This window comes from Rhinatrema bivittatum, chromosome 12, assembly GCF_901001135.1.
Source record: "Rhinatrema bivittatum chromosome 12, aRhiBiv1.1, whole genome shotgun sequence".
Taxonomy (NCBI): domain Eukaryota; kingdom Metazoa; phylum Chordata; class Amphibia; order Gymnophiona; family Rhinatrematidae; genus Rhinatrema; species Rhinatrema bivittatum.
In genome coordinates this window covers 3,876,872-3,901,820 of record NC_042626.1, presented here as the reverse complement: position 1 = coordinate 3,901,820, position 24,949 = coordinate 3,876,872, and the positions used below count along the sequence as shown (strand labels likewise).

The following is a 24,949-nucleotide window of genomic DNA, read 5'->3' as shown; positions in this document are numbered from 1 at the left end:
CTTCTGATGTGGTGAGAAGTGGCCGGAAGCATCGTTCTTCCTCCTGTACTTGGTCTTGGGTCTTGGGAATGGGGTTGTGCTCATCTCTGCACCATCTTTTAAGATGTGATACCTTTTATTGGCCAGCGTAGGAATTTTTGTATTAGAACATCTTTCTATACTGCTCCAGTAAAAGTAGGTCGCAGCCGTCTCTAGGATTAATATGGCTGCTAGAACTCCATTGTACCCCATAATTCATTTGGTTCTGTCCAGAGACTCTGGAGGCGCTTGAACACCATCTAAAGTGCCTCCCATCAACCTGGGCCCTTACCACCTGGCATCCACCACCACGACCCCGTTTTCGGGTGCCGCAGACCCATCTTGACCGTGCGGAGTTCTGCCCTGATTTTGACATCATCAGTGGGTGCCTGCCTTTAAAATCAAGGCAGAGACGCTGGAGGCGGGTGGGGCATGGCCCTTTGTGCGTGCCTTCTTATGCGTCTGCTTGTGTGTCTTCCCATTCGTTTTTGGGTGCTGTTTCTCATTTCTGTATGTACAAAATGCTTGAGTTTTTAGTACAGAGTTTTGTTATTTTAAATCTTTAATTTATTTGTTGTTTTGCATTGTTGTACCTTGCTGAATTCAAAATGTCTTTCCCTATTCCTGTTATATTAGGCAGAGGGAGATCTGCAGGAATTCCTTCTTTTCATCCATGTAGACCTAATAGAGTATTAATTGAACCAAAGAGAGCCTTTTGGCTATAATTAGCATTCCACCTGTAATGACCTCAGTATTTTTCTTATTAACATACAATCGATATGGAAAAAAAAATCCCAATTGTATCGGAGTTACTTGAATCCAGACAGCCAGATATTATTTGTATTACTGAATCTTGGCTCCTGGAGACAGATTGAATTGAGTGATTACTGCATTTTCTCCCAACGAGATCCTATAAAAGAGGTGATTGCTAAATCCAAACTTGCTTTAAAGGTCATTGAGTGCAGTGCAGCCCTTGAGCTAGAGCTACTTGCTTTACACAGCCCTTTAAGGGGAATCTGTTTTATCTATTCTCCTCCCAAATTTCTGGAACAGAATCCAGCAGTCCTGACACTTTAAATCTTATTAGTGCTGATACTAAAGAATGTTTCATTCTAGGAGACTTTAATTTACTCCCTAATCTTAGCCCCATAACTGACAGCTGTGAATTCATTTTGAATCAAATCTCTAGGATGGCAACAATTAATAACTGAGCCTACTCATTCGCAAGGTAATACTCTAGATTTCGTCTTTTTCAGATATAGTTCTTCTCATTTTAGTATGCCCACGATTACTTGTAAGGCTGTTCCTTGGTCAGATCACTTTCTAATTGAAATAATGTCAAAGACGGTAAAACCTGTTTAAAAAAAAAACCAAAAACTAAAAACTTCACCCCAGCTTGTTACTAAAAAAAAATAAAATAAAAAAAAAATGTGAAGTTGATTCCTTAAAGGAATCTTGGATTCCAAAATTAACAGAAAAAGCCTCAAATGTACATGATGCAGTAACCCTTTAGGTTAACTCCTTAAGTTAAGTTTTAGATAAAATTGCTCCTATGACAGATTTAATTAGTAAAAGAACTCACATTGCCCCATGATTCGGAAAATAATTTACTTCAAATAAAAGACACTTAAGAACTGCTGAACGACGTTGGAGAAAATGCAAATCTCAATCTAATTTACAGAATTACCTGAATGAATTAGGAAACTATAAAAACGAGTTTAATTGTCTAAAAAGACAATTTTTTTACTTGTCAAATTCAATCGGCCCTAACCAGCCTCATGAACTTTTTTTTTTTATTGTAAAAAATCTACTCTCTAAACCACAATGAAACATATGAACCCTATTACCTTAAAAGCTTAAGATTGAGGGTTGTTTTTTGACAAAAAAAATTAGTGAGTTAACCTCTCATGTTTTGCTAATGATATGATTTTAGTGGAAGATAGATCATTTGGGAATCCTTCCACCATTTGGGTCCAAATGATGTATCCGCTACAATCAAAGAGGAAGGCGATCTATGAAACAGAAGAATAGATGCGTATTTATTGTAGTGGAGACGTGATTTTATAAAAAGCCCAACTCAGCCGAGTTTTGCCACACATCAAGTGGCTGCCTCAAGGGCTCGGATTAGTGAGTTTGGACCTAGTATGCTCTTAAACCAATCTTACTTGTAATACATGAATTCTCGATAAAACATCCGCAATCGTAGCAATCAGATGTGCTCTCTCCAGCTGTTTGTAAGAAGTGGAGAGAGCACATCCGACTGCAGTTTAAACGAATGGCTACGATTGTGGATGTTTCATCCAGAATTTATATATTACAAGTAAGATTGGTTTAAGACCATACTAGGTCCAAACTCACTATCGGATTGCTCCTACCATGTGACAGAAGCCGGCCAATGGCACCTATAGCCCCTGTCACACGGTAAGGGCAAAGGGCCATCGGCGCCATTTTGATTACTGGCAGTCGATGGGAGCTCGCTCTTAGGATCCCCGCTGGACCACCAGGGAATTTAAGCAAGGTTTTTTTTTGGGGGTGGGGGTTGCAATTAAGTACATTTTGAAGGGTTGGGGTGGGTTTCGGGGGGGGGGAGAAGCTGAAATAAAGTCGGCCCGAATCGCGGGAAAACGAAATTTCCCGCGGCGGGCCTTGGGCTTATTTTCGGGGAAACACGGTAGTACAAGACCTATGAAAATCAAGAAGTACATGGAGCTGGGAGGCTGCAAAGTGCCACACTAGGTTGGGGACATCTAAGCCACCCCACTTTTTGGGCTGGAATAATAACACCTGGGAAAACCCTAGGTGGTCACCTTTCCCAAATAAAATAAAAAATCTTTTTCTGCCAAGAATGCAGAATCGCAGTAGGACATATCTAAGTAAAGTTAAATAAAGAAATCTCAGGAAAACGTTCATTTTAGTTATAGCTATGCTCCCTATCCCATTTCCCCAAGTCTTTATCTACAGCTGTCACCAACGGCACATAGTTCAGGGCAAACAGATCAGCCACGATGGCCCCAGTATAAACCCCTAAATCTTAGGGCATCTAAAGGGGAATGCCTGATGAAGTGTGGAAACAGTAGGCCCATCCAAATTAATTTTCAGGATTTCACTTTTCAAAATTATCTTTAACTCCAGAAACCGCACTAAAGCAAGTCAATTCAGCCGATACAGCCTCTAACGAAGAATAAGGATTGGTAAGAATGAAAAGAATATTAGCAAATAAAGATAATTTGAACTGCAGTTCACCCAGACAGACTCCTTTCATTTTATCTGAAAGACGTGCCCTAGTACTGAAAGGTAATAGTAAAGGGGCTATTGTAAAACTATCCCCATAGCCCCCATTAACCTTCACCCGAACGTTTGGCAAATCAAGCAGTTTCTTGAGCTGCTGTAGAAAAAAATGGCCAAACCGCATTTTTCCAGCATCTTGAACAAGAAGGACTAGTGCACCACCTTCTCCGCATCAGAACCCACCATAACAGGTCAACAATTTTACAAACATTGTCTGCTGCGGCCCAAATAGGGATAAAGCCTGCCTGATCATGGTGCACTGGATTAGGTAGAATCCGGTTTAAGCGCTCAACCAAAACTCTGGCTAAAATGTTAAGGTCTAAATTAAGAGAGATTGGTCAGTAGGACCCGCAAAGGGTAGGATCCTTTCCAGGTTTTCCAATAACCAGTATCCCAGCCACATTAGAATTAACCACCAAGGAACCCCCCTCCCGAAAAGAATTAAACATATCAGTTAAATGGGCAACTAGAATATGAGGGAGACATTTGTAATAAGCGCTAGAAAGCCCATCTAATGCTGGAGATTTATCCCCTTCAAAGATGTAACCTGCAATACCTAGGGAGTGCTAATAGGGTTTCCAAAAAGCTTTGTTGCTAAGGAGAGAGACAGGAAGTGGAACAGAAGATAAGTACATATCGATATTGTCAGCAGCTATGGCAGTATCTACACTATAGAGATTTGTATAAAACTGCGTAAAGCAGCGCTGGGTCATCGTTTCCCCTCTGCGCATTTTTAACTTTAGCTGTAGAACTCTGCATGTGGAGATCTTTCAAATGCCTTGCTAAGTACTGTCCTGCCTTATTCCCGCCCTCAAAATGCTGCTGTTAAGTTCAAGGTTATGGACCACTAATGCCATCATCAAGTAATTGTAACTCTAACTGAGCTTCCGACACTTTCAGAAATATGGACTTGGACTGGGTCTGCATAAGGACTCGAGATAGTCGTGTAATCTCATTAAGTAAATCCACTCATTTAAGTTCCTTTTCTTTTTTACAGTAAGAAGCCTGAGATATTTAAAGGCCTCATACCACCACTTTCAATCCCAAATCATAGCCTGCGAAGTGGGTACATGAGCCTGGAGATCAAAATACTCCTAAAGTTGCTCACTTAACGACTCAAGGAATTCATCATCTTTCAATAAGTTTCCATTAAGGCACCAATAGCGATGACCACAATCCAAATCCTGAAAAGAGATTTCCAGCTAATATTCCCTATGCCAACTCTATTTTGCAACAACTTATCAATGAGAAACCCTCGACTAGACGTAACTATGCGGGGAAATGGCATTGCTATACCCAATGGTGTCAACCAAGGCAACTAGACCCCTTTTCTTCTACTTCGACTCAACTACTGGAATACCTTCACACGTTCTACCTCTCTGGTCTAGCATACTCTTCAGTTCATGTACATATTAGTGCTATCGCTGCATTTCACCACTGTCACCAAGGTCTACCAATTTCTAATCACCCTCTAATCTCTAGATTCATGAGGGGCATACTTCACCTTCGGACTCCAATTGCGAAGCCTCCTGTACCATGGGATCTGAACATTGTACTCAAACAACTCATGGCTTCTCTATTTGAACCTTTGGACTCATGCCATGTAAAATACCTAACCTGGAAAACTGTTTTTCTGGTAGCTATAACATCAGCACAGAGAGTTAGTGAGCTGCAGGCCTTAGTTCACTATTCTCCTTACTTGGAATTTTATCATGACAAAGTCACCCTCCGTACTCATCCATCCTTCTTTCCAAAGGTGGTTACAGTGTTCCATCTCAATCAAACAATTACACTCCCAATTTTCAAACCAAAACATCACCTTTCTGATCGGGATAAACTCTTACATTCATTGGACTGTAAGAGAGCTTTAGCCTATTACAAACAGAGAACTTTTTTCCTGTCAAGACAGTCTGTTATTTCTTTCCTTCAATCCTAACAACCCGGGGCAACCAGTTACAAAACAAACCATTGCAAACTGGTTAAGCCAATGCATAGAATTCTGTTATAACAAAAGATTCTATCACGCTTCCCAGCAAACCTAAGGCCCACCAAATACGGGCCACTGCTACTTCAATTGCCCACCTCAAGAAAGTTCCACTACAAGACATCTGCAAAGTGGCAACTTGGTCTTCTCTGCATACCTTCACATCACACTACTGCATTGACAAGCAAGTCTCGTCCGATGCTACATTGGGCGCAGCAGTCTTATCCACTTATCCACTGCCATAAGCAAATTGCTGGGCAGACTGGATGGACTGTTTTTTCTTTATCTTCTATGTTGCTATGATATACACTTCTCTATGACTCCTGGAGCTGGATGGAAGTTAGTACCTCATCTCACAAAGGCCCTTTTAGATAGCGTGTGAACTGATGGCCTAGAGATGACTCAGGAGAATGGTTGCAGTGTTGCTGAGCAGTCCTACCTCAGGGTGAACATATCAATGATCTCAAGATAGTGTAAACAGTGCACCAATATGGCCAGAGCCAGAGGGATGCTTGGGTGCATAGGAGAATCATAGCTAGAAGCAAAGAAAAGTGATCATGAAGTTAGCATGGGGCACATTTAAAATTAATCGGAGAAAGTTCTTTTTCACTCAACACACAATTAAATTCTGGAATTTGTTGCCAGTGGATGTGGTTAGTGTAGCTGTGTTTAAAAAAGGATTGGATAAGTTCTTGGAGGAGAAGTCCATTACCTGCTATTAAGTTCACTTAGAGAATAGCCGCTGCCATTAGCAATGGTAACATGGAATAGACTTAGTTTTTGAGTACTTGCTAGGTTCTTATGTTCTGGATTGGCCACCTTTGGAAACAGGATGCTGGGCTTGATGGACCCTTGGTCTGACCCAGTATGGCATTTTCTTATTTTCTTATGTTCTTATATCTGATACTTCACTTTCAATGCATATCCAGCATAACTCTCTGCTTCAACGGCAGGGGGAATGAAGAAAAGTGGATCTATATACAGACAACAACCAACAAGGACTGAATTACATAGTCTGGGAAAACAAGCATGGGGTAGCTTGCTTATTGCGGCAGTTACTACCCCTAACTAATTAAGCTAGATATTTCACATAGATGCAGCTCCAACAGTACTCTTTACATTAATGGTGGGGGTGGAAGGGAAATAGAACCAAAAGGTTACTAAGAGCCAAGAGTAACAGAAAAGTATGAGAAAAAAAAAAGTGCGAAGCTTGCTGGGCAGACTGGATGGGCCGTTTGGTCGTCTTCTGCCATCATTTCTATGTTTCTATGTCATTGGTGAGACCTCATCTAGAATATTTTGCATGTTTCATCCAGCAAAGAGATACCAGAATGATGCAGGTTCTATACCAACAATCCCATGAGATTTAAAGACCTAAATATGTGTACCCTACAGAAGGGGGATAGATAAACGTTCACATACCTAAAAGGTATTAATGCATGTGAAGCAAAGTTTTTTTGTGCAGAAAGAAGTTCCAGAGCAAGAGGCTCCAGGGAGAAGAATTAGAAAATACTTCAAGGAGAGGAGGTGTGGATGCATATAATGACCTCCCAGGTGAGGAAAAAAAAAGAGAGCCTGGGATAAGCATAGAAGCCTAGTTGTGATGAGAGAGCATGCACCAGCAAATAAGAGGGACAGAAAACGAGGAGCCTCACGGTCCTGATCTGTTGTCCTAATGCATTTGTGGCCTGTGCCTATAATGCCAGTGCTGAGCAGTTGCAATGCTTTGCTTGGGTAGATTACAATTTGCTGTTTCTTTAACTGCAAAGCATTTTGAGAGATGTCAGTCGTGTCTTATGTGTGGCTCATTGTGAAGGAATAACCTCTGCTTCCTCAAGGTAATATAAGAAAGTCTTGCTCCTTGTAGGATGCGCAGAGGTCGGGGAAGGAATGAGTGATGCTAGCCCTGTATAGGTATAGATAGGTCTCTCGCTCTCTCGGGAATATTGATTAGGAAAATTACAGAGGTTCAGTTATTGCTCACCTTTGTCTTATAATGTAGAATGGTGGTCTTTTGTTTTGGGGGGGTGAGGGGGAGGGGAAGGTTAAGAACTGTTGCCTGCAGGCTGGGGGTAGCACTTAGCTAGTCCATAGATGGAGCTGGCATGTGTCTCGTACAGCACTGCAGTAACCTTATAGAGTGGGCCATCTCCGTTCCTCCTTGTGTTGTATGCAGGGGATGAGAGGCTGCTGTGAAGGGGCGTCCTAAGGCCTTGCACCATAGTGACACCTGCTGGCTGGAATTATGGTCCATGCTTGTAGGGGAATGGAGGGGAGCCTTGGTGTATTGGGAGGGGAAAAATCTCTGGGTAGCTGTGCGTGAAGGCTCATGACGCCCTGGTTCTGCTAGAGCTGGATCACAAAAAGTATAGCGTTGTTGGGCTGGAGTAGAGAGCCAGAACCCTTAGCCCAAGCACCTTCCTCTGCAGAAGCTCGGTTCTTTTCCTTAGGTCCTCCGGAGCCGATTTCTGTGTCTTGACACGATTAGAGAGAGGATTCCTCTCTCTTGGGCTGGAGTCTGTGCTTTTCCTGCTTTTCCCATGTCCTTATGAAGCCCCCGAAACACGCCTTCCTTCAGCGGGGCCACCCTGCCACTGGGCACTGGAGTGGGGGGGGACGGGGGAGCAAATGGGGTCTAACATCATCTCCAGGCTGATCTCAGCAGCACTAAGGGACCGGTTTATCATCATCACCCACAGTGGCAGAATCTTGAATCTCCCTTGTGGTCTCACTAGAAAGAGGAAGTGACTTCTGTTTGTAATTCACTTCTATGATGAAAGGAAAACAAAATGCCCACTGCATGCCTGGACCTTCCCAAGAGTGGGGAGGAGGAGAGCTCAGGAAGGCGTTAGGATGGGCCCAGGTTCATTCTGCTGTGGTCTTTACTCTGCTTCTTCACCACATGTGACCAGGTACCCTGACAATTTGTATGTTCCTTTGCTAAGACGGCTACCGATCCCCATGCAGTACAGGTTATGGGGGACGAAGGAGCCAAATGCCCCTGTTATGGCGTCACATGGTGAGCAGCAGTAGGCAGGGAGAGCTATGATGGCCCGCAAAAGTCAAATGAGTTAAAAGAAAATCAGCCCAGGGCAGAAGCTTCCAGAGAACGCAGGCTGAAGGCCTTCCGCCTCTCTAAGCCGCTGTTTTCCAGGACGCAGTGTCCAGGCTCCCTGAGGGGCAAGGGCTGGAGGAGGAGGATGCGTTACAGAGCGGGTTCCAAGAGAGGACACATCTGGCCCACCCTGACCTCTGGGGATGCTGCAGGGAATGAGGCAAAAGCTTCTAAGTAATTAGGACTTCATTAGGCCAGCAAATGCTTCTGTTAATGGGGTTTTCTCTTTCATCCTAATGCTCCCGCTGGGGTGCTGCTACTTCAGAGACGGTGGGCATTTCCCTCCGTGAGAAGAGAGCCACCCTGGGGGCCTCTGCCCTCAGTGAAAGCTGGCACTGTTTTATTGGGGATGTTTACATACCAGCATTGTTTTGTAATACTTGTGCTTAAAGAATATCTTGTGATTGGCCTTGTATGACATTTACTGGAAAAAGGGAATATAAATTACATTTTAAATTCAGGTTTTTCTTTTTTTTTTTTGCCTTTGGGGGAAAATGCTTGGTCCATCAGAGATACTGGCAGGTGCACACGCGTTCCAGTATAGTTTCCCAGTTAGTGACCACCTTTCATGGTGAATGTAGTGCCTGCAAGGATATCATCCCCAGCAAGGGAGAAGGGTAAACAAATCCCCCCCCGAAGGCCACCTTAGGACATAGACTGGGTCTGGGTGCCTTGCTGGGACAGCTCTGAGGAGGGAGAGAGGTGATGGGGTCCTGGAAGGGAACCTGTTCTCCGTCTCTATACTGGCAAGGCGGGGCAGTCTTCAGCTGTTTTGATCTAACGTTGTGCTAGGCTGTTCTGTCAGTATAAAACATTTCTGATTCAGTGTCTCCAGCTGGCAGCAATGAACCTCACGTGTAAGCCAGGGACTGTTGAGTACTTGCATTGTGCCAGCCAGCGCGCCCCTGCTGGAGCTCATAGAGTGTAACGGCCGTAACGAGGCGCACGGACACCCCTGGTCATCTGGAACCTTGCCTGCTGGTGGCAGTGGTCAGGGGATTGTAGTCCAGGCTTTGCATCGATGTCATTGGGCATTGTTAGTGCAGCCTTGCCCCTGCTTGAGCAGTGCCTGGGCCAGATCGTGCACTGGATATAATTTTCAGTCACTCAAGGCATTCTGGGACGTGTAGTCCTTTTTGAGTGGTACTCTCTGGTTTGGCACTGGAAAGGATTCTGAGATCTGGGCTCTCGTTTGAATGTCTTTATTACACAGTTAGTGATAGCTCTCTACAACAAAAATCAGTGCTGCTTTTTTTTTTTTTTTTTTACAGTGACTCCTGAAAACAAACAAATCTCGGAATATTTAGGCTGCCTCAGCACTCATGCACGCATCGTCCTGCTGTGAACCACCTGTACAGTCCCGTCTCTGGAAAGGTATTTAACACAATTATGGAAAAAGGCAGATAACTAGTGTTTGCTTTCTGGACTGGACACACAGGACATGGTCACTATTTACAGATACGGACAGAAGATGTGGGCTGCTCTTCTTAATGAGAATTACTCAAACGTTAGTGCAAAATGAAGCGATCTTGGATTGCACCTTACCAAGACCCTCGCAAACATAAGTAACGTGACTAAAAATAATATCAAATGCAATAAACTGAGCACATTGAGAGGTGAGGAACGGACAGAGTTCTGCATAGATAAGGTACCAGAGTATCAGGGGCAGAAAGCAGGGAGCTCCCTCACGATTGGATAACCAGCTTTATTTTGAATATACATATTTTTAAAAATAAAGTGGTTTCAGTCTACAAACAAAAAAATATGTATTTTTTACAGCATGATAATTTTATTTTCATTATCACTTATTGCTTAACTGAAGTCTTTTTGCTGTTGGGACAAAAATATTTCTCTCCCCCGAGTGCTGATATGTGGACATTGAGACCACATGACCCTCCAGCATGGGGACAGGGGACTTGCTAGGGTGAAAGAGAAAAGCATAGGACAAAGAATGCAAGAAGAAGTGGCAGAGCGATTGCAGGGGGTGGCTGAGCAAATCCTACTCCAGTGCTGGAGGCGGAACCAGGCCTGCACGCACCCATTGGATCTATGCAGACGCAGTCTCTCTTGGAAATCCACAACTCAATGGGGGTGAATGCAGGACTGGCTCAGCATGGGGTTAGAGGGGGACCTGGGTGAGAAAGCCAACGCTGAAAGGGAGTTTAGAAGGGTTAGGCCAATAGCAGAGCCATCAGAATCTAAATTTTTTTGTATGCAGTTTGCGTTCTAACCTGACCAGGATTCCCAGCACCGATGTTGCTTTGGGTTTTGTTTTTTTAAATCCATTGTATCAATGTTTGTGTTTTTGGCTGCAGACGGGATGGCACAGGAGTAGAACGTAGGGGGTGTTTATGGTGGCCCCCGCGGCTGGAATAGAAAGTGAGAGGGCAGACTGGGGAGCTGATGGAAGCTGAGTGTTAAAACTGTGCACTGAAATTCTTAACACATTCACTTCAAATTGTTTTAAGTCCCGCTGCATTAAGCTAATCATCTGCTAATGCATCGGGGATGTAAAAAAATGCACATAAAATAGGGAATAGCATTATTAGCATGGGCTTTTCAGGAGAGGGTGCTGACCTGCACCTTGCGATATTGGCTCCTGTGTATGTACAGTGATGCGTCTGCCTAAGAGGTCACATCTCCCCTACCGTACCAAATGGCCTTGGCAGAGTTTTCTTTACATGGTGTGAGGTACCGAAAGGTGTGTGCCACAGCCCTGACCACTCACAGGTTCTACCCGCAGGCCAGGAAGAGCAGATAAAGCAGGACCCTTGCAGGGGTGAGGCTCGGTGGTTCTCCTTTGCTTCTGGTTTTCTTCTTCCCAGCTGTGTTCATAGCTTCAGCTCTGCTGGGAGTACGGAGTAAAGAATACCTGAGTGAAGGGGCAGGGAGCGCTGGCCCCATCCTTTATCCCTTCCCACAGGTTATGGCAGGATTTCTCCTTGCTTTGTATGAGATTCACTCAGGCTTGTATCCAACTGCTTCACATTTCATAAGAACATAAGAACCTGCCATACTGGGGTAGACCAAAGTCCATCAAGCCCAGCATCCTGTTTCCAAACAGTGGCCAGTCTAGGTCACAAGTACCTGGCAGGATCCCAAAAGGTCAATATATTCCATGCTGCTCATCCCAGGCATAAGCAATGCCTTTCCCTACCTTCATCATGGTTTATGGACTTAGCTGTGGGGTTTGTGATGCTAAAGCTTTTCCTGATGGGGTCTGAATGCATAGGGAGGCTCTCTGATAGTGCTGTATGGCCACCTCCCAACCCCGGCCACCGAGCTGGGATTTAGTCTGCCTCTGCCTGTAGCTGCTATAGTACAAAGAGTGAGAAGCTCGGACAGCCACAAAAACTTCCCTCTTCTGTGCTCACTGACGTTTCCACCCTAAAGAAACAATTCTTAGCGAGGACCTTCCGCCTTTGGTTTCAGAATTACAGGGGATGTGGGAGGGTAGGGTACCGCTCTGCTACTGCCTTTTAAGCAGGATAGACGGCTGCTTGTATGGCCTGGTAAGAAGATGCCATACAGAGAGACTGCTGGCGCCAGTGCGCATAAATCCCTTTCTTCATGTAGAGAGTAGCCCTGGCCTTGGGGTAGTCCTTACAGTCTGCCCGCTACAGCACTGGTGGCTCTAACCCTATGGCTGCCATGCGACCCTTCCTGAGACAGCACCAGCTTTAGGAAAAATCCCGCAGAACACAGCAACTGCCCAATCCTACTCCAATGCATATCCTCTGCGGGCCACCCCCTCTCTGATCCGGGCTGCACCCCTCCCTGTGGGTCCTCCCAGAGCCAGAGCCTTTCTGTGTCTACATTCAGTGGTTCAGAAGCAATCCTTTCCTGCTGTCCAAAGAAACCCCTTTAAAGCATTGTTTCTTCCCTTTTATTTCCTGAACGGTACAAATGTCTGGGGTCCCGTTTTCCTCCATCTCTCGTAGCACAGAGTAGCCCTCTCCCAGAGGTCCCCCTTTCTTCCAGCCTTGGCAGTGGCTGGCATAGACCCTTGCAGAGGGATTATGCAAACACTGTAAGTCAAAGGTCCAAGGTCACTTTCTGTTATGAAATTGCTAATCAAAATAGTATTAGTAACCAACACGCCTCTGCCTCCCCCTCCCAAATGCACACACCATCCCATGCAGTCACATGGGAGGATGCCACGCTCCCCCCAAAATCATTCCCTTTCCATAAATACAGTATCAAAGAAACATAACCAAAACGTGGTGCGGACGGAAGAGTTGTGGTGGAGCCCTCGCTGAGCTGGACCCTCGGCCCACGCTGGTACAGCTCCTTCACCACAGGGGGTTGCAAATCTTGTATTTCTCGTGCTGTGCCTGGTTTTGTTTTCTTTTGTTTTTTTTGGAAATTGGGTTTGTTTCTTTCCACATCCTGCGTCATGCCAAGGAGTAGATGGCATTGACTGGCGAGGTGGCCTCTGAACTCTCGTTTCCTTCCGTCTCGTCTTTGTCTTTCTTGACCGTGTACTGGCCAATGAAGGAGCCGTCCTCATTAAACTGTCCATCGCCGCCCTCGCCATAGTCCACCAGGCTGTCATCACTCTCTTGCTGCTTTATCGTCCCGTCCAGCGACGTCTGGCTGCCCTGCAGTGGCTTATTATCTTCATCACTGCAGAAAAGAAAACACACAGGTCAGTCCCCCCTCTCAGGCAGGAAGGAGTGAGGATCTGCAGAGGTAACAGAGCAGGGTAAAAGGTAAGTGTACAAAGTTTGTGCCTGTCCGAATGGAATGAGCAGTTAAGGACAGCTTGCTCAGCTCTGCGTCATCCAGCTAGTGGGAGTGGACACAGGTCAGCTCTGGTCAACTTATTAAGGGCCTTAAGACAATTTGCATTCACCACCTTGCTCATAACAGTGAAGACTTTGGTTTTTTATTCTTTTCTACTTGTAGAAATATTCCAAAATTATTCTTTCACAATGAAAGTGCAGAGTTTTTGTACAGATTAGTGGAGTGTGAAGACTTTTACACGGCACTCTCTATGCCAGCAGTAAAGCAGCTTAACTTCTCCTGGATATTCAGTGGGTCAAGGCTCCCGCTAACTATACTCACCTAAACTTAGCTGGCTATCTTTAGCCAGATACTTTTTTAAACTATCCATATCTATTCTGAATAGAACCAGGTAGCTTTAAAAACAAAACAAAACAATCCAACCTTCTGGCTCAATCCCCCAAGCTCCCGACCCCCCACACATATAAAACTCTGAAGTTACTCTGAGCTAGTGCCCAGTTCCCCTCTCAACCACCCACTAACCACCACTTTCTTACCGTCCAGTCAGATGAATTCAGAACAGGTGCGTTGGGCACCTCTACCAACAAATGAAGACATCCCAGTATATATATACATATACACATACATGTATACATATATATATATATATATATATACATATACATATACATATACCCCTGCAGTGACATCAGCCTGCCAGTATTCTCCTAGGACAAGCAGCAGGGTAGTCCTCATATGTGGGTGACATCTGATGGAGCCCAGAATGAAAAACTTCTGTCAAAGTTTCTAGAACTTTGACTAAGTACAGTATCCACGCGGGGTCCCTCTTCAGTCTCTCTTTTTCCGTGCATTGTTCGTCTTGTGGATGTGGAGCTCGGGCTTTTGTTCTTTCGGAAAACTGTTTTGAGATTTTTTCTTGGTCTTTTCTCAGGCGGGGCCCTTGATCCTTTCCCAACCCTAGTTTAGAGGTGTCACGGTAAGTACCTCTTTCTTTGCGGTAAATTACCAACGGCATTGTCACCTGGTGGCCACTGGCCATCGACCTCTTGGCGGATACTTTTTTTTCCATGGAATCATCTTGGTTCCACTGCTGCCCCCGGATTATGTCCATCACAGAGCCCCACAAGGTCTGTATATTGTGCCTGGGGCCATCGCACAATGTGCGCAGCTGTTCTTTTTGTGTTCAGATGACCCCCAAGGGTTGCCGAGCACGCCTGGATAGGATGGACAAGTTGTTTGGGGCCAGAAAGTCTGAACCCGCGATGTCGGTATCTGGGGCATCAACACCGCAGGGCAAGGAGGACCCTGAAAGTATTGGTCCTATCCTGCCTTTCCTTTGCCGGTTCCCCTACTTGAATTAGGTGCTGGGGATCGGCCTGTTTCTATTTCTTCCCTCTCTTGGTCTGGATCCTCGCCATTTACCCTCTATCCCTGGGAAAAGACCAGGCCGAGCATCAGGAGAAATTGAGGAAGCACTGACATCTGTCATCTTCCTCCCATGGCTCCAAGCTCAGAAAGGCCCCAGCATCATTCAAGACACCACCAAAGTGCCCCTGTGCTGACGAGACATCGAAGCCCGTCAAGGCTGAGGACCCGAGGTGGTCCGCACTGTTCTCCCTCAGAGCTCTGAGGGAGATCAAGTTATGCCTCCTCCTCAAGCTGTACTATCATCGATAGCATTCGAGGAGGAGTCGGAACGCAGAGTGTGGTTGGCGGTAGGACGAGCCCTATAAGGCATCGTGTCACTGGAACCTGCACCATCCATGCTGGCACCGTTGCTGGAATGGTTGGATCTGCTCTTCAGTGCACTGCCGCCGCAACCCGTGCCGATGCCCCGAGAGCCCTTGCTGCCACTGGGGGCACTGGTGAGGCCGCGATTGGAGACCATCCCCATCACTGATTCCTCAGACAAAGGAGGGCCATTGGGGCCGGTGGTTCCTCTTTCCTGGCCACCGTGCCCTGAGTTGCCGAGTCCATTGATGCAGTCTGTGCTGATGGTACCTTTGGTGCCCTGACGCCTTGGCCCAGGTCCGCACTTCGGGCTCTCCCACCAGTATTGCCGGGCAAACTGAGTGAAGATGATGCCCCTTATGACCCGTGGGAGGATGAGCTTTCTGTCTCTTCCTCAAAGGATTCCGAAGACCTACCTTCTTAACCCTCTCCTCCAGAGGAGAGAAGCCTCTCCCCTGTGGCGGACTTGACATTTGCAGGCTTTGTATGAGCCATGGCAGAGTTGTTGCCCTTCCAGCTCCTGTCTGAGGAAGACACAAGATGCTGGAGATCCTTCAGTTCGTGGATGCTCCTAAAGAAGTGGCTGCAGTCCCGGTCCATAATATATTCAAGGACTTGGTTGTCCAGCTCTGGGAGCACCCAAGCTCTGTTCCTCCGATAAACCGGAAGACAGATGCAGTGTATCTTGTGCAGCCAATGGAGTTTGAGAGACGCCATCTCCCACACCAGTCTGTAGTGGTGGAGTCTGCCATCAAGAAAGTGAAGAGGTCTAGTACCCATGCCTCGGCTCCTCCAGGCTGTGAGCACAAGGCCCTAGATGCCCTGGGCCACATTGCCTGCTACTAATTTATATATGAGCCAGTATTCCAGGAATCTCTGGAAACAGGTCCAGGAATTGGTAGCCCACCTCCCTCAACAACTCCAGGAGGACTTCCTGAAGGTTGTACAGCAGGGATTAGAATGTGACAAACAAGGTTAGGTCCGCATATGTCATCTTTGAGACAGCGGCAAGAGTAGCTGCAGTGGGCATCGGTGCTCGTCGTATGGCCTGGCTATGTGCTTCTGATCTCCGACTTGCCTTGTACCAGGGAGAATCTCTTCAGAGACAAGATTAAGGAGGCGGTAGCTCAGCTGAAAGATCATCATAAGACCCTGCAGCATCTCTCAGCTAGCACCTTGACCCCACAGTCCTTGGATAAAAAAAATCCTTGAGGTAGGGACCTCGACTCTTATTTCACCGCCTGAAGAAATACTCTTCAGCTAACAGGGCAAGGTCTCAATTGGCTGGACAGAGATCTTACCCTAGACAACAGTATATCCCTAGAACTCAGCCGGTGCCTCTGCAGACTCCTGCTACCAGTTTCTGACTAGCTGCGAGAGAGTCTAAGCCAGTCACCCATGCAGCCAGCGGTGGACCTCCGGGCGGGAGGCGGCTGCAGTCCGTTGGACGGCTGTCACCTTGGATCGGTGGGTCCTCTCCATTGTCCGTCAGTGGTAAAGTTTAAATTTCCAGGAGGTTCCTCCGGACTCTTCACTGTGCCCCTCTTGGAAGTCCTCAGCAGATGAGTAGTCTTTCCTTAAGGAGCTCTCCACTCTCACAATGGCCAGGGCGGTCAACTTGTCCCTCCCAGTCAGTGAGGAAGTGGCTTCTACTCCAGGTATTTCCTCATCCCAAAGAGAACAGGAGGCCTTTGTCTGATTTTGGACTTGAGGGCCTTGAACAAATTCCACATACGGGAGAAGTTCAAGATGGTCTCACTGGGGGCCCTTATTCCCCTCGTGCACAGGGGAGACTGGCTTTGCTCCCTTGATCTTTGAGATGCTTATGACCACATAGGGATTGCCCGCATCCACCGGCAATACCTTAGGTTTGTGATGGGTGGACACCATTTTCAGTACAGGGTGCTGCCTTTCAGTCTGGCTTCTGCACCCCGTGTTTTTGCGAAGTGCCTTGCAGTAGTGGTGGCATATATGAGGAAGTTGCAAGTGCAGGTCTTTCCCTACCTGAACTACTGGCTCATCGATCACCTCCAGGCAGTGAGCACTGCAGTCCTTACATGTCATTTGGGTCTTGAAGTCATTGGGTTTTCTAATCAATTACTCCAAGTCCCAGCTAGTCCCATCCCCAACACCTGGACTTCATTGGTGCCAGGTTCGACATAGCTCAGGCTTGAGTATTCATACCCAGGGATTGGGTGCTCAGATTCTCTGGCGGGAGCTATCTCTTGGAGTCGCCAAATCTCTGCACACAGCATGTTACGCTTGCTGGTACACATGGCTGTGAACATCCATGTCACTCATTTTGCTCGCCTGCACATGCACAGGGTACAGTGGACCCTGTGGTCCCAATGGCGCCAGGCCTCTCAGGACCTTCGGGCGCACATCCAAGTCACTCCACCATTTCAGGACTTCTTATCATGGTGGGGGTTCCATTTCAGGCTTCCCTCACTCAAGTTGTAGTCACCACTGATGCCTCCCACTTGGGCTAGGGGGCCCATGTTGGGGATCTTCACACCCAGGGTCACTGGTCAGTTCAGGAGGAATGGTGCCAAATCAACTTCCTGGAACTACAGGTGATCCAGTACGCCCTTTGGGCATTCTGAGATTGACTGACCAGCAAGGTTGTGCTCATCCAGACCAACAATCAGGTAGCGATGTGGTACCTCAACAAGCAGGGAGGCACGGGCCGTTCCTCTGTCAGGAGGCAGTCTAGATCTGGTCGTGGGCTCTGTCCCAGGACATCCTTCTCCGAGTCAGGTACCTGCTGGGACAGGTGAATGTACTGGTAGACAACCTAAATTGTTCCTTCGACCGCACAAGTGATCCCTGAAGCAGGAGGTAGTGACCTGGATCTTCCATCTTTGAGGAACTCTGGATGTGGACCTCTTTGCTTCCCCTTGCAACAAGAAAGTAGGTCAGATCTGCTCCCTAGCCTGGGGGAACAACAGGACAGCATCGGACACCTTTGCCTGTTACTGGGGCAAGGGCCTCTTGTATGCCTATCCTCTGCTTCCCAGCAGGACCAGGGGACCATGATTCTCATCGCGCCTTGCTGGCCTTGGCAGTTCTGGTTTCCGCTCCTGCAAGATCTCTCCCTGCGGGAGCTAATCCATCTAGGAACATCCCCGGACCTCATTAACGTAGGATCAGGGACGGCTGTGCCATCCCAACATCCAGGCCTTATCCCTCATAGCTTAGATGTTGAAAGGGTGACCTTACAGCCCCTGAATCTCTCGGAGGGCGTATTTCAGGTCCTACTGGAGTCCAGGAAGCCTTCCACTAGGAAGTTTTACGATCTGAAGTGGAGGAGATTCTCAGTGTGGTGTGATAGCCAGGGCTTGAACTCGTTCTTGTGTTCCACCTCTAAGTGGTTAGATTACCTGCTGCACTTCTCAGAGGCTGGCTTAAAGACCACCTCTGTGAGGGTACATTTCAGTGTGATTGGGGCCTACCACCAGGGAGTGGGTGGTTCACTCATTTTGGTACAGCCTATTATGGGCTGTTTCAGACGGGGTCTACTCTAGCTGAAACCTCCTCTGAGATCCCCTGCGGTTTCATAGGACCTCAACGTGGTCTTGGCCAATCTGATGAAGGCTCCCTTCGAGCCCCTATGCACTTGTGACCTAAAGTATCTGACTAGGAAGGTCCTTTTCTTGGTAACGGTCACCTTGGCGCGCAGAGTCAGAGTCAGCGAACTTCAGGCTCTAGTGTCCTATCCACCCTACACAAAGTTTTTTCACGACTGGGTGGTCCTACGCACGCACCCTAAGTTCCTACCCAAGGTGGTGACTGACTTCCACCTTAATCAGTCAATCGTCCTGCCAACCTTCTTTCCTAAGCCTCATTCACACCAGGGCGAACGGACTCTGCACAGTCTAGATTGCAAAAGGGCCTTAGCCTTCTACCTGGAGCAAAAAGCAGGCCACAGACAATCCACGCAATCTTCCTTTCTTTTGACAAAAAGAGATTGGGAGTTGCTGTATCCAAGCAGAACTTGTCCAACTGGCTAGTGGACTGCATCTCTTTCTGCTACACGCAGGCAGGCCTACAGCTGGAAGGCCATATTGAGGCTCATTCCATTTGATCCATGGCAGCCTTGGTGGCCTGCTTGCAAACGGTCCATGTGGACAAAATTTGCTTGGACAGGAAAGGTCTACACGACAGCCATTTTGGCCAGTCTGTCCTGCAAAAACTTTTCAGTAATTAAACTCAACTCTTCCTGCCTCAGGTCCTTTATTCGGGTTCAGGCTGTTGCCATCAGCACTAGTGTGTTGTGCCCATTGGCACCTAGTTTAGTGCTATGTCCCATGTGTATAAGGGAGCAGCCTGTAGCTAGGTATTCACCCACATGTGAGGACTATGATCCTGCTTGTTCTAGGAGAAAGCAGAGTTGCTTACCTGTAATAGGTGTTCTCATAGGACAGCAGGATGTTAGTCCTCGAGAAACCCAACTCTGCGGGGTGGCAGACGGGTTTCCTCTCTGTTATTTTTGTTTGTAATTCTATATTACGAGACTGAAGAGGGACCCCACATGGACAGAGGGATGCTGGGCATGCTCAGTGTGCTTAGTCAAAGTTCCAGAAACTTTGACAGAAGTTTTCCGTGCCGGGCTCAATCTGATGATGTCACCCACATGTGAGGACAGCACCTGTACAAGTAAGCAACTCTGATTTCTCCGTCTCCAGCAGATGATGGACATTTTTCCCAGCTGCCAGTCAGATGCCAAGTCCCTCAAATCTTCTCATGTTTTGACTAATTTTATATCATCTGCAAATGTTATCACCTCACTCACTGCTCCCTTTTCCAGTGAATTTGTGAATATTGCACAGCACAGGTCCCTGTGGTGATCTTTCTGGCCTTTTAACCAGTTACCAATCCACAATAGGACATCGCCTCCTATCCCATGACTAAGTTCCTGAGAAGCCGCTCATAGGGGACTTTGTCAAATGTGGTAAGGCAAGACTTCCCTTTGCTTAAGCCATATGGGCAGTAATTTCTTTTTTAAAGACTAGCTTCTACCATTTTGCCCAGCCTGACCTCAGCCTCACCAGTCTATAGTTTTCTAGCTCGCAGATGAAGCCCTTTTTAAAATTATTTCCATTTGATACTACACCTTAGCCTTATATTGACCATCCTCCAGCCTTCATGTACTGTGGCTGCTTTTAATGATGGGTTATATTAACTGGGCTGTAGTTTCAAATATGAGGGGTTTGGGGTTTTTTTCCAGAACTCTAGGGTGAATTCTGTCTGGTCCTGGTGATTTATTACTCTTTAGTAACAAATCAAGTTGCTCTATTACATATTCCATTTTCAGAACGATTTGCTTTCTCTGAGTCATCACTAGCAGAAAACCGGTTCCAGTGTAGGTATCTCCCCAGCATCCTCCTTGGCAAAGACCGAAGCAAAAAATTAATTTAGTTTTTCTGTTCCTCAGTCAGCTCGTGGCTCAACTGCCTCCCGCACAGCTTTCTTGCTTTGCTTGCACTTAATAAAAACTTTTCATTAGTTTTTGCCACTCTGGCTTGCTTCTTTTTAAGTTCTCTCTTGGCCAGTGCTTATGCTGCTTTCCATTTTCTGAAAGATGCCTTTTGGCATCAGCTGCCTCATTCACGTCACCATTTAACCATGCTGGCAGTTGTTTGGTCTTTGACCTTTTTTAATATATGGGAGAAATTTTATCTGAGCTTCCAAGATGGTATATTTTAATGAATCTCCATGCCTCTTGCAAACTTTCAACTTGTTTTTAGGTGTTAAAGTTATATAGTACTGCAGTAGTTTTATGCCATGTTTGATATCTGCCCCCTCCCCGGCCACCACCACTCACCTGGTTGAGTTCTGGGGAGTTGTAGCCTGCTGCCTGCAGTGGCACTAGCTCATGCTTCCTTTCGCTGCACCTTGTTTTCCCCTTTCCTCTGCTCTTGGGTTGCTTGTAATACTATATCTGCCCTTTTCCCACTACTCTCTCCTTTATTTGTCCCAAACCTGATTCTCTTCTAGCAGGATACTCTCAGCTTCTATCATCCTTTCAGTAAAGAAGTATTTTCTCCCTCTCTTTCCTCCAATCTCATAGCATGACCCCATGTCCTTGAATGTCTCTCTCATGTCCCACACCCTTGAGTGGGTCAAGTATTTTGGTAAGGGCCTTTCTGAACTGCTTCTGATGTTGTCAATGACCTTTAAAAACACATGGTTCCAGGTTCCAGAACAGAAAGTGTGCTGCCGGGGCTTTAACCCTGCTGCGCCCTAGCAAATGTTGACCTGATTCGACTGGTGCATGTGCTAGGACTTTCTTGGTTGGTGGGGGTTCCAACTTCTGCCCATTGGGAGGGGTTTCATATTGATTTGCAAAACAGCCTGCACTACTAAGTGCCTGATCTGTCCATGCCCTCTTATGCTGTAATGTCAGAATACAGGTTTAGTTACTGCAATATTGATCTTGTGATGCAGTGCTAACCTCATGGCTGAATTACTGTAACATACTCTATAATGGATTGAAACTGTTTGCACCAGCTTCTGCTAATCCAGAATGTGACAACTCAGCCTGTCCCACTATACTAGCTTCCATTTCTCTACAAGACCTAATTTAAATCCGACACTACTCTTCAAGGGCCTGAGGAAGTGGAACAGATTACCTGAAAGACAGGCTAACTTTCTATGCATCTGCTGGGCCTTTAAGATCTTCCAGAGGAGCCACCTTACTTTCAGCTTCACCTATATCAATGCCCATCTGAGGATCTATTTATTCTATGCTCCATGACTACATAACTTTCCTACTGCTCCAGATAATTTGTTGTTTTATGCTGTCTTGGGTGAATTCTCTTTCAAAAAAAAAAAAAAAGCAAGAAGTAATAAATATATATCTATATGCAGTGGCTAGAGCACAAGCCTGGGATTCAGAATGATCAGGTTCCAGGCCCAGCTCTGTCGTTGTTGCTAGGAAGGCCTGTGGGAAAGGAACAGTTATGTTACTGGCTGGGTCAGCATAATATGCACTGACACAACTGCGCACAGTAGTGATTAGTACTGTTAACTGTGACGATTTCGGGGTGACACAAGCCAAGAAGTACTCACGCAAGCGGGCACTCCTTGGGGTGGGCGTTCAGGGCGGCCATCTTTTTTTTCCAGCTGATCGTGCCAGAATTGTTAAAAGTTTTAAAAATAAAACAAAACGATCAGATGATTTAAAAGTACATTGATTAAAAATCAGCAGGGCTGTGTCCTCATTCTGGGTAGTGAGAGTACTGAAGAATATATTTTGACTTCAGCAAAACAGTTAAGAAATAATTCTTCAGTAGTAGTAGTTACTGTGCTCGAGTGGAAGGAACTTTAATAATCACAAATCTCTCTTTTATCCAGAATAAGAGGTCAGAATAAATGTTTTAATGATGTTTGTTTTTTGTCAAATTATTTAAACAAATTTTATGAACAGTTTAGCTAGAACTGACTTTCCTAGTGATTGTGCTGCCCTACTAGAGTCATAGAAACTGAGGACATGGAATAGCAACCATACGAGTAATAACCTCTGAGACAAATACATTACATAGAAAAGATATAAAACTCCTTGGCTAATACGTATGGGGGCTGCTTAGGATCTTCTGTTTAGTTGGGTTAATCACTAGGAAAATATTGTGTCGCTTATTAGAAGTGATTTAAAATGGGTTAGTTAGGAAAAGCAGAGGCCAAATGCACTGGCTTCTTACAAGCTTCTCCTCCTACCTTTCCAGAGTCCTTCATGGGCCGTGGAGAGAGGGTGAGAGAGAGACAAGGAAAGAGAATTATGGTGGGGAATGCATTTAATGGGGACAAACACTATTGACTTTATAGATGTAATTACATCCTGCTGGGCTAGAGGGAGCCGAGACTGCATGCACTGGGCCTTAAGGACTGACAGGAGCAGACCACTTATACTTAAAGAGGAAGGGGAGGGGGTGATAGAGTAACCAGACACCACCTCCACAAGAAGGGTACTCAATAGCAGCCTGAGGTTTGTGGAAGGAATGCTTTGCCATGAGAGAGGGCAGTCCTGTTGGCATGCAGAGAACATACGTTGCAGTAATTCAATGCTGCTGCTGTAAATTCCACCCTGCAGCAGGTGCGGAGAGCGCCTGGCCCACGAGAGCCAACCTGCAGCGCTTACTATCACCTGCCTGTGCTACCTGGAATGGTTGATGCTGCTACAGCAGGTGACTCTTGTACAAGAAAATGAAGTTAGGGAGAGGCATTAAAATTCCCATTCCTTGAGAAGCAGTGCAGAAAAACACAACCCAGTTCCTACAGGGGTATAACAGAAGCCAGAGCAGCTGGTGCAGCCGTAGTGTTACCCCTGCATGAAAGGACTAAAGCCAAACTGGAAGCGTCTGCTGTGGGAGGAATGGAGAAAGCAGAGTTGCTTACCTGTAACAGGTGTTCTCCCAGGACAGCAGGATGTAGTCCTCACATGTGGGTGATGTCATCAGACGGAGCCCTGTCATGGAACACTTTTGTCAAAGGTTCTAGAACTTTGACTGGCACACTGAGCATGCCCAGCATGCCATAATCCCTGTGGCCACAGGGGTCTCCCTTCAGTCTCGTTTGTAGCAAAAGGTGCAAGCGAAAAATAAAATAATAAAACTGTTTCGGATCCAACTCCGCGGGGTGGCGGGTGAGTTTCGTGAGGACTACATCCTGCTGTCCTGGGAGAACACCTGTTACAGGTAAGCAGCTCTGCTTTCTCCCAGGACAAGCAGGATGCTAGTCCTCACATGTGGGTGATTAGCAAGCTACAGGCTGACTCATATTTGTTTGGACCAACAGCGTACAACTTGTGCAGCAGGCACAACAACTGGTGTACTGTTGGTAAAAATGAGGCAGCCTGAAAATCACAGCAGGTGGATGTGGAAGGAGTTGGGATTATACTGGAAATAAATTCTTCAAGACGGATTGGCTAAAGGCAGAGTCTTGACATCCTTCCTTGTCCAGGCAGTAATGTGCGGCAAATGTGTGAAGAGAGCTCCATGTTGCAGCTTTACAGATCTCGGCAATCGGCATTGAACGATAGTGTGCTACTGAGGTTACCATAGCCCTTGCTGAGTGCGCCTTCACTCATCCCTGGAGAGGAAGGCCTGCTTTTTCATAGCAGAATTTGGTACAGTCTACTAGCCAGTTGGAGAGAGTTTGTTTGCCCACTGCAACTTCTAGTCTGTTTTTATCGAAAGAAATAAAGAGTTGGGTGGATTTCCTATGGACTGCGGTGCGGTCAAGGTAAAATGCAAGTGCACATTTACAGCCCAAGGTGTGTAAAACTCTCTTGCCCTGGTGAGAGTGAGGCCTTGGGAAAAAGGTGGGTAAGACTATAGATTGAAAGTCCATTACCACCTTGGGAAGGAATTTAGGGTGAGTACGGAGGACCACTCTGTCATGGAGGAACCTTGTATAGGGTGAGTATGTGACAAGTGCTTGAAACTCACTAACCCTTCGAGCAGATGTAATGGCTACTAGGAAGAGAACTTTCCATGTAAGAAATTTAATATCGGAGTGCAAAGGCTCAAACGGAACGATTGAGCCTTGTAAGTACTACGTTTAGGTCCCATTCGGTAACTGGTGGCCGTAGAGGGGGCTTCAGTTATAGAAGGCCCCTCATCAACTGACTCACAAGGGGTTGTGCTGTAATCGGGGCATCCCCTACTCCCTTGTGGTATGCTGAGATGGCACTGAGATGTACTCTTACCGAGGAAGTCTGGAGACCAGAGTCTGAAAGGTGCCAAAGATAGTCTAAGAGAGATGGAGTGGGGCAGGAAAAGATGTTGATACCTTTTTGCGTGCACCATGTGGTAAATCTTTTCCCACTTAGAAAGAGAGGATTTTCGAGTGGAAGGTTTTCGTGCAGCTACAAGCACTTGAGAGACCTTAGTTGAAAGGTTGATCGGTTGAAGGATCAGGCTTTCAACATCCAGGCTTTGAGGGATAGGGTCTGAAGGTTCAGGTGGCATAACATGCCTTGGTTCTGAGTTATGAGATTGGGCGCTGTGCCCAGGCGAATGGGTTCTCAGATGGAGAGGTCGAGAAGCATGGGAAACCAGACTTGTCGA

The 24,949-nt window shown here is 46.4% G+C and overlaps 2 protein-coding genes across 14 annotated transcripts in view; one reads left to right on the top strand and one right to left on the bottom strand.

Annotated features, from left to right (window-relative positions):
• RBBP5 (RB binding protein 5, histone lysine methyltransferase complex subunit) overlaps nt 1-9,792 on the top strand; it is a 73,436-nt gene extending 63,644 nt beyond the window's left edge. For 3 of the 4 annotated variants that reach the window (XM_029573870.1, XM_029573866.1, XM_029573873.1), the window contains exon 14: nt 9,677-9,792. In XM_029573870.1, coding sequence (XP_029429730.1) covers nt 9,677-9,750 — 74 coding nt within the window. In that variant the 3' untranslated portion in view covers nt 9,751-9,792. The remainder of the gene's footprint in view (nt 1-9,676) is intronic. The other variant, XM_029573872.1, reaches the window with a different exon arrangement.
• The window catches only part of NFASC (neurofascin), a 120,245-nt gene continuing 104,929 nt past the window's right edge, over nt 9,634-24,949 (bottom strand). For 6 of the 10 annotated variants that reach the window (XM_029573848.1, XM_029573846.1, XM_029573849.1 and 3 more), the window contains 3 exons: nt 22,599-22,610; nt 21,954-22,007; nt 9,634-13,031 (listed from right to left, as the gene is read on the bottom strand). In XM_029573848.1, the coding sequence (XP_029429708.1) occupies nt 12,800-13,031; nt 21,954-22,007; nt 22,599-22,610 (298 nt within the window). In that variant the 3' untranslated portion in view covers nt 9,634-12,799. The remainder of the gene's footprint in view (nt 13,032-21,953; nt 22,008-22,598; nt 22,611-24,949) is intronic. The other 4 variants (XM_029573851.1, XM_029573852.1, XM_029573853.1 and 1 more) reach the window with 2 other exon arrangements.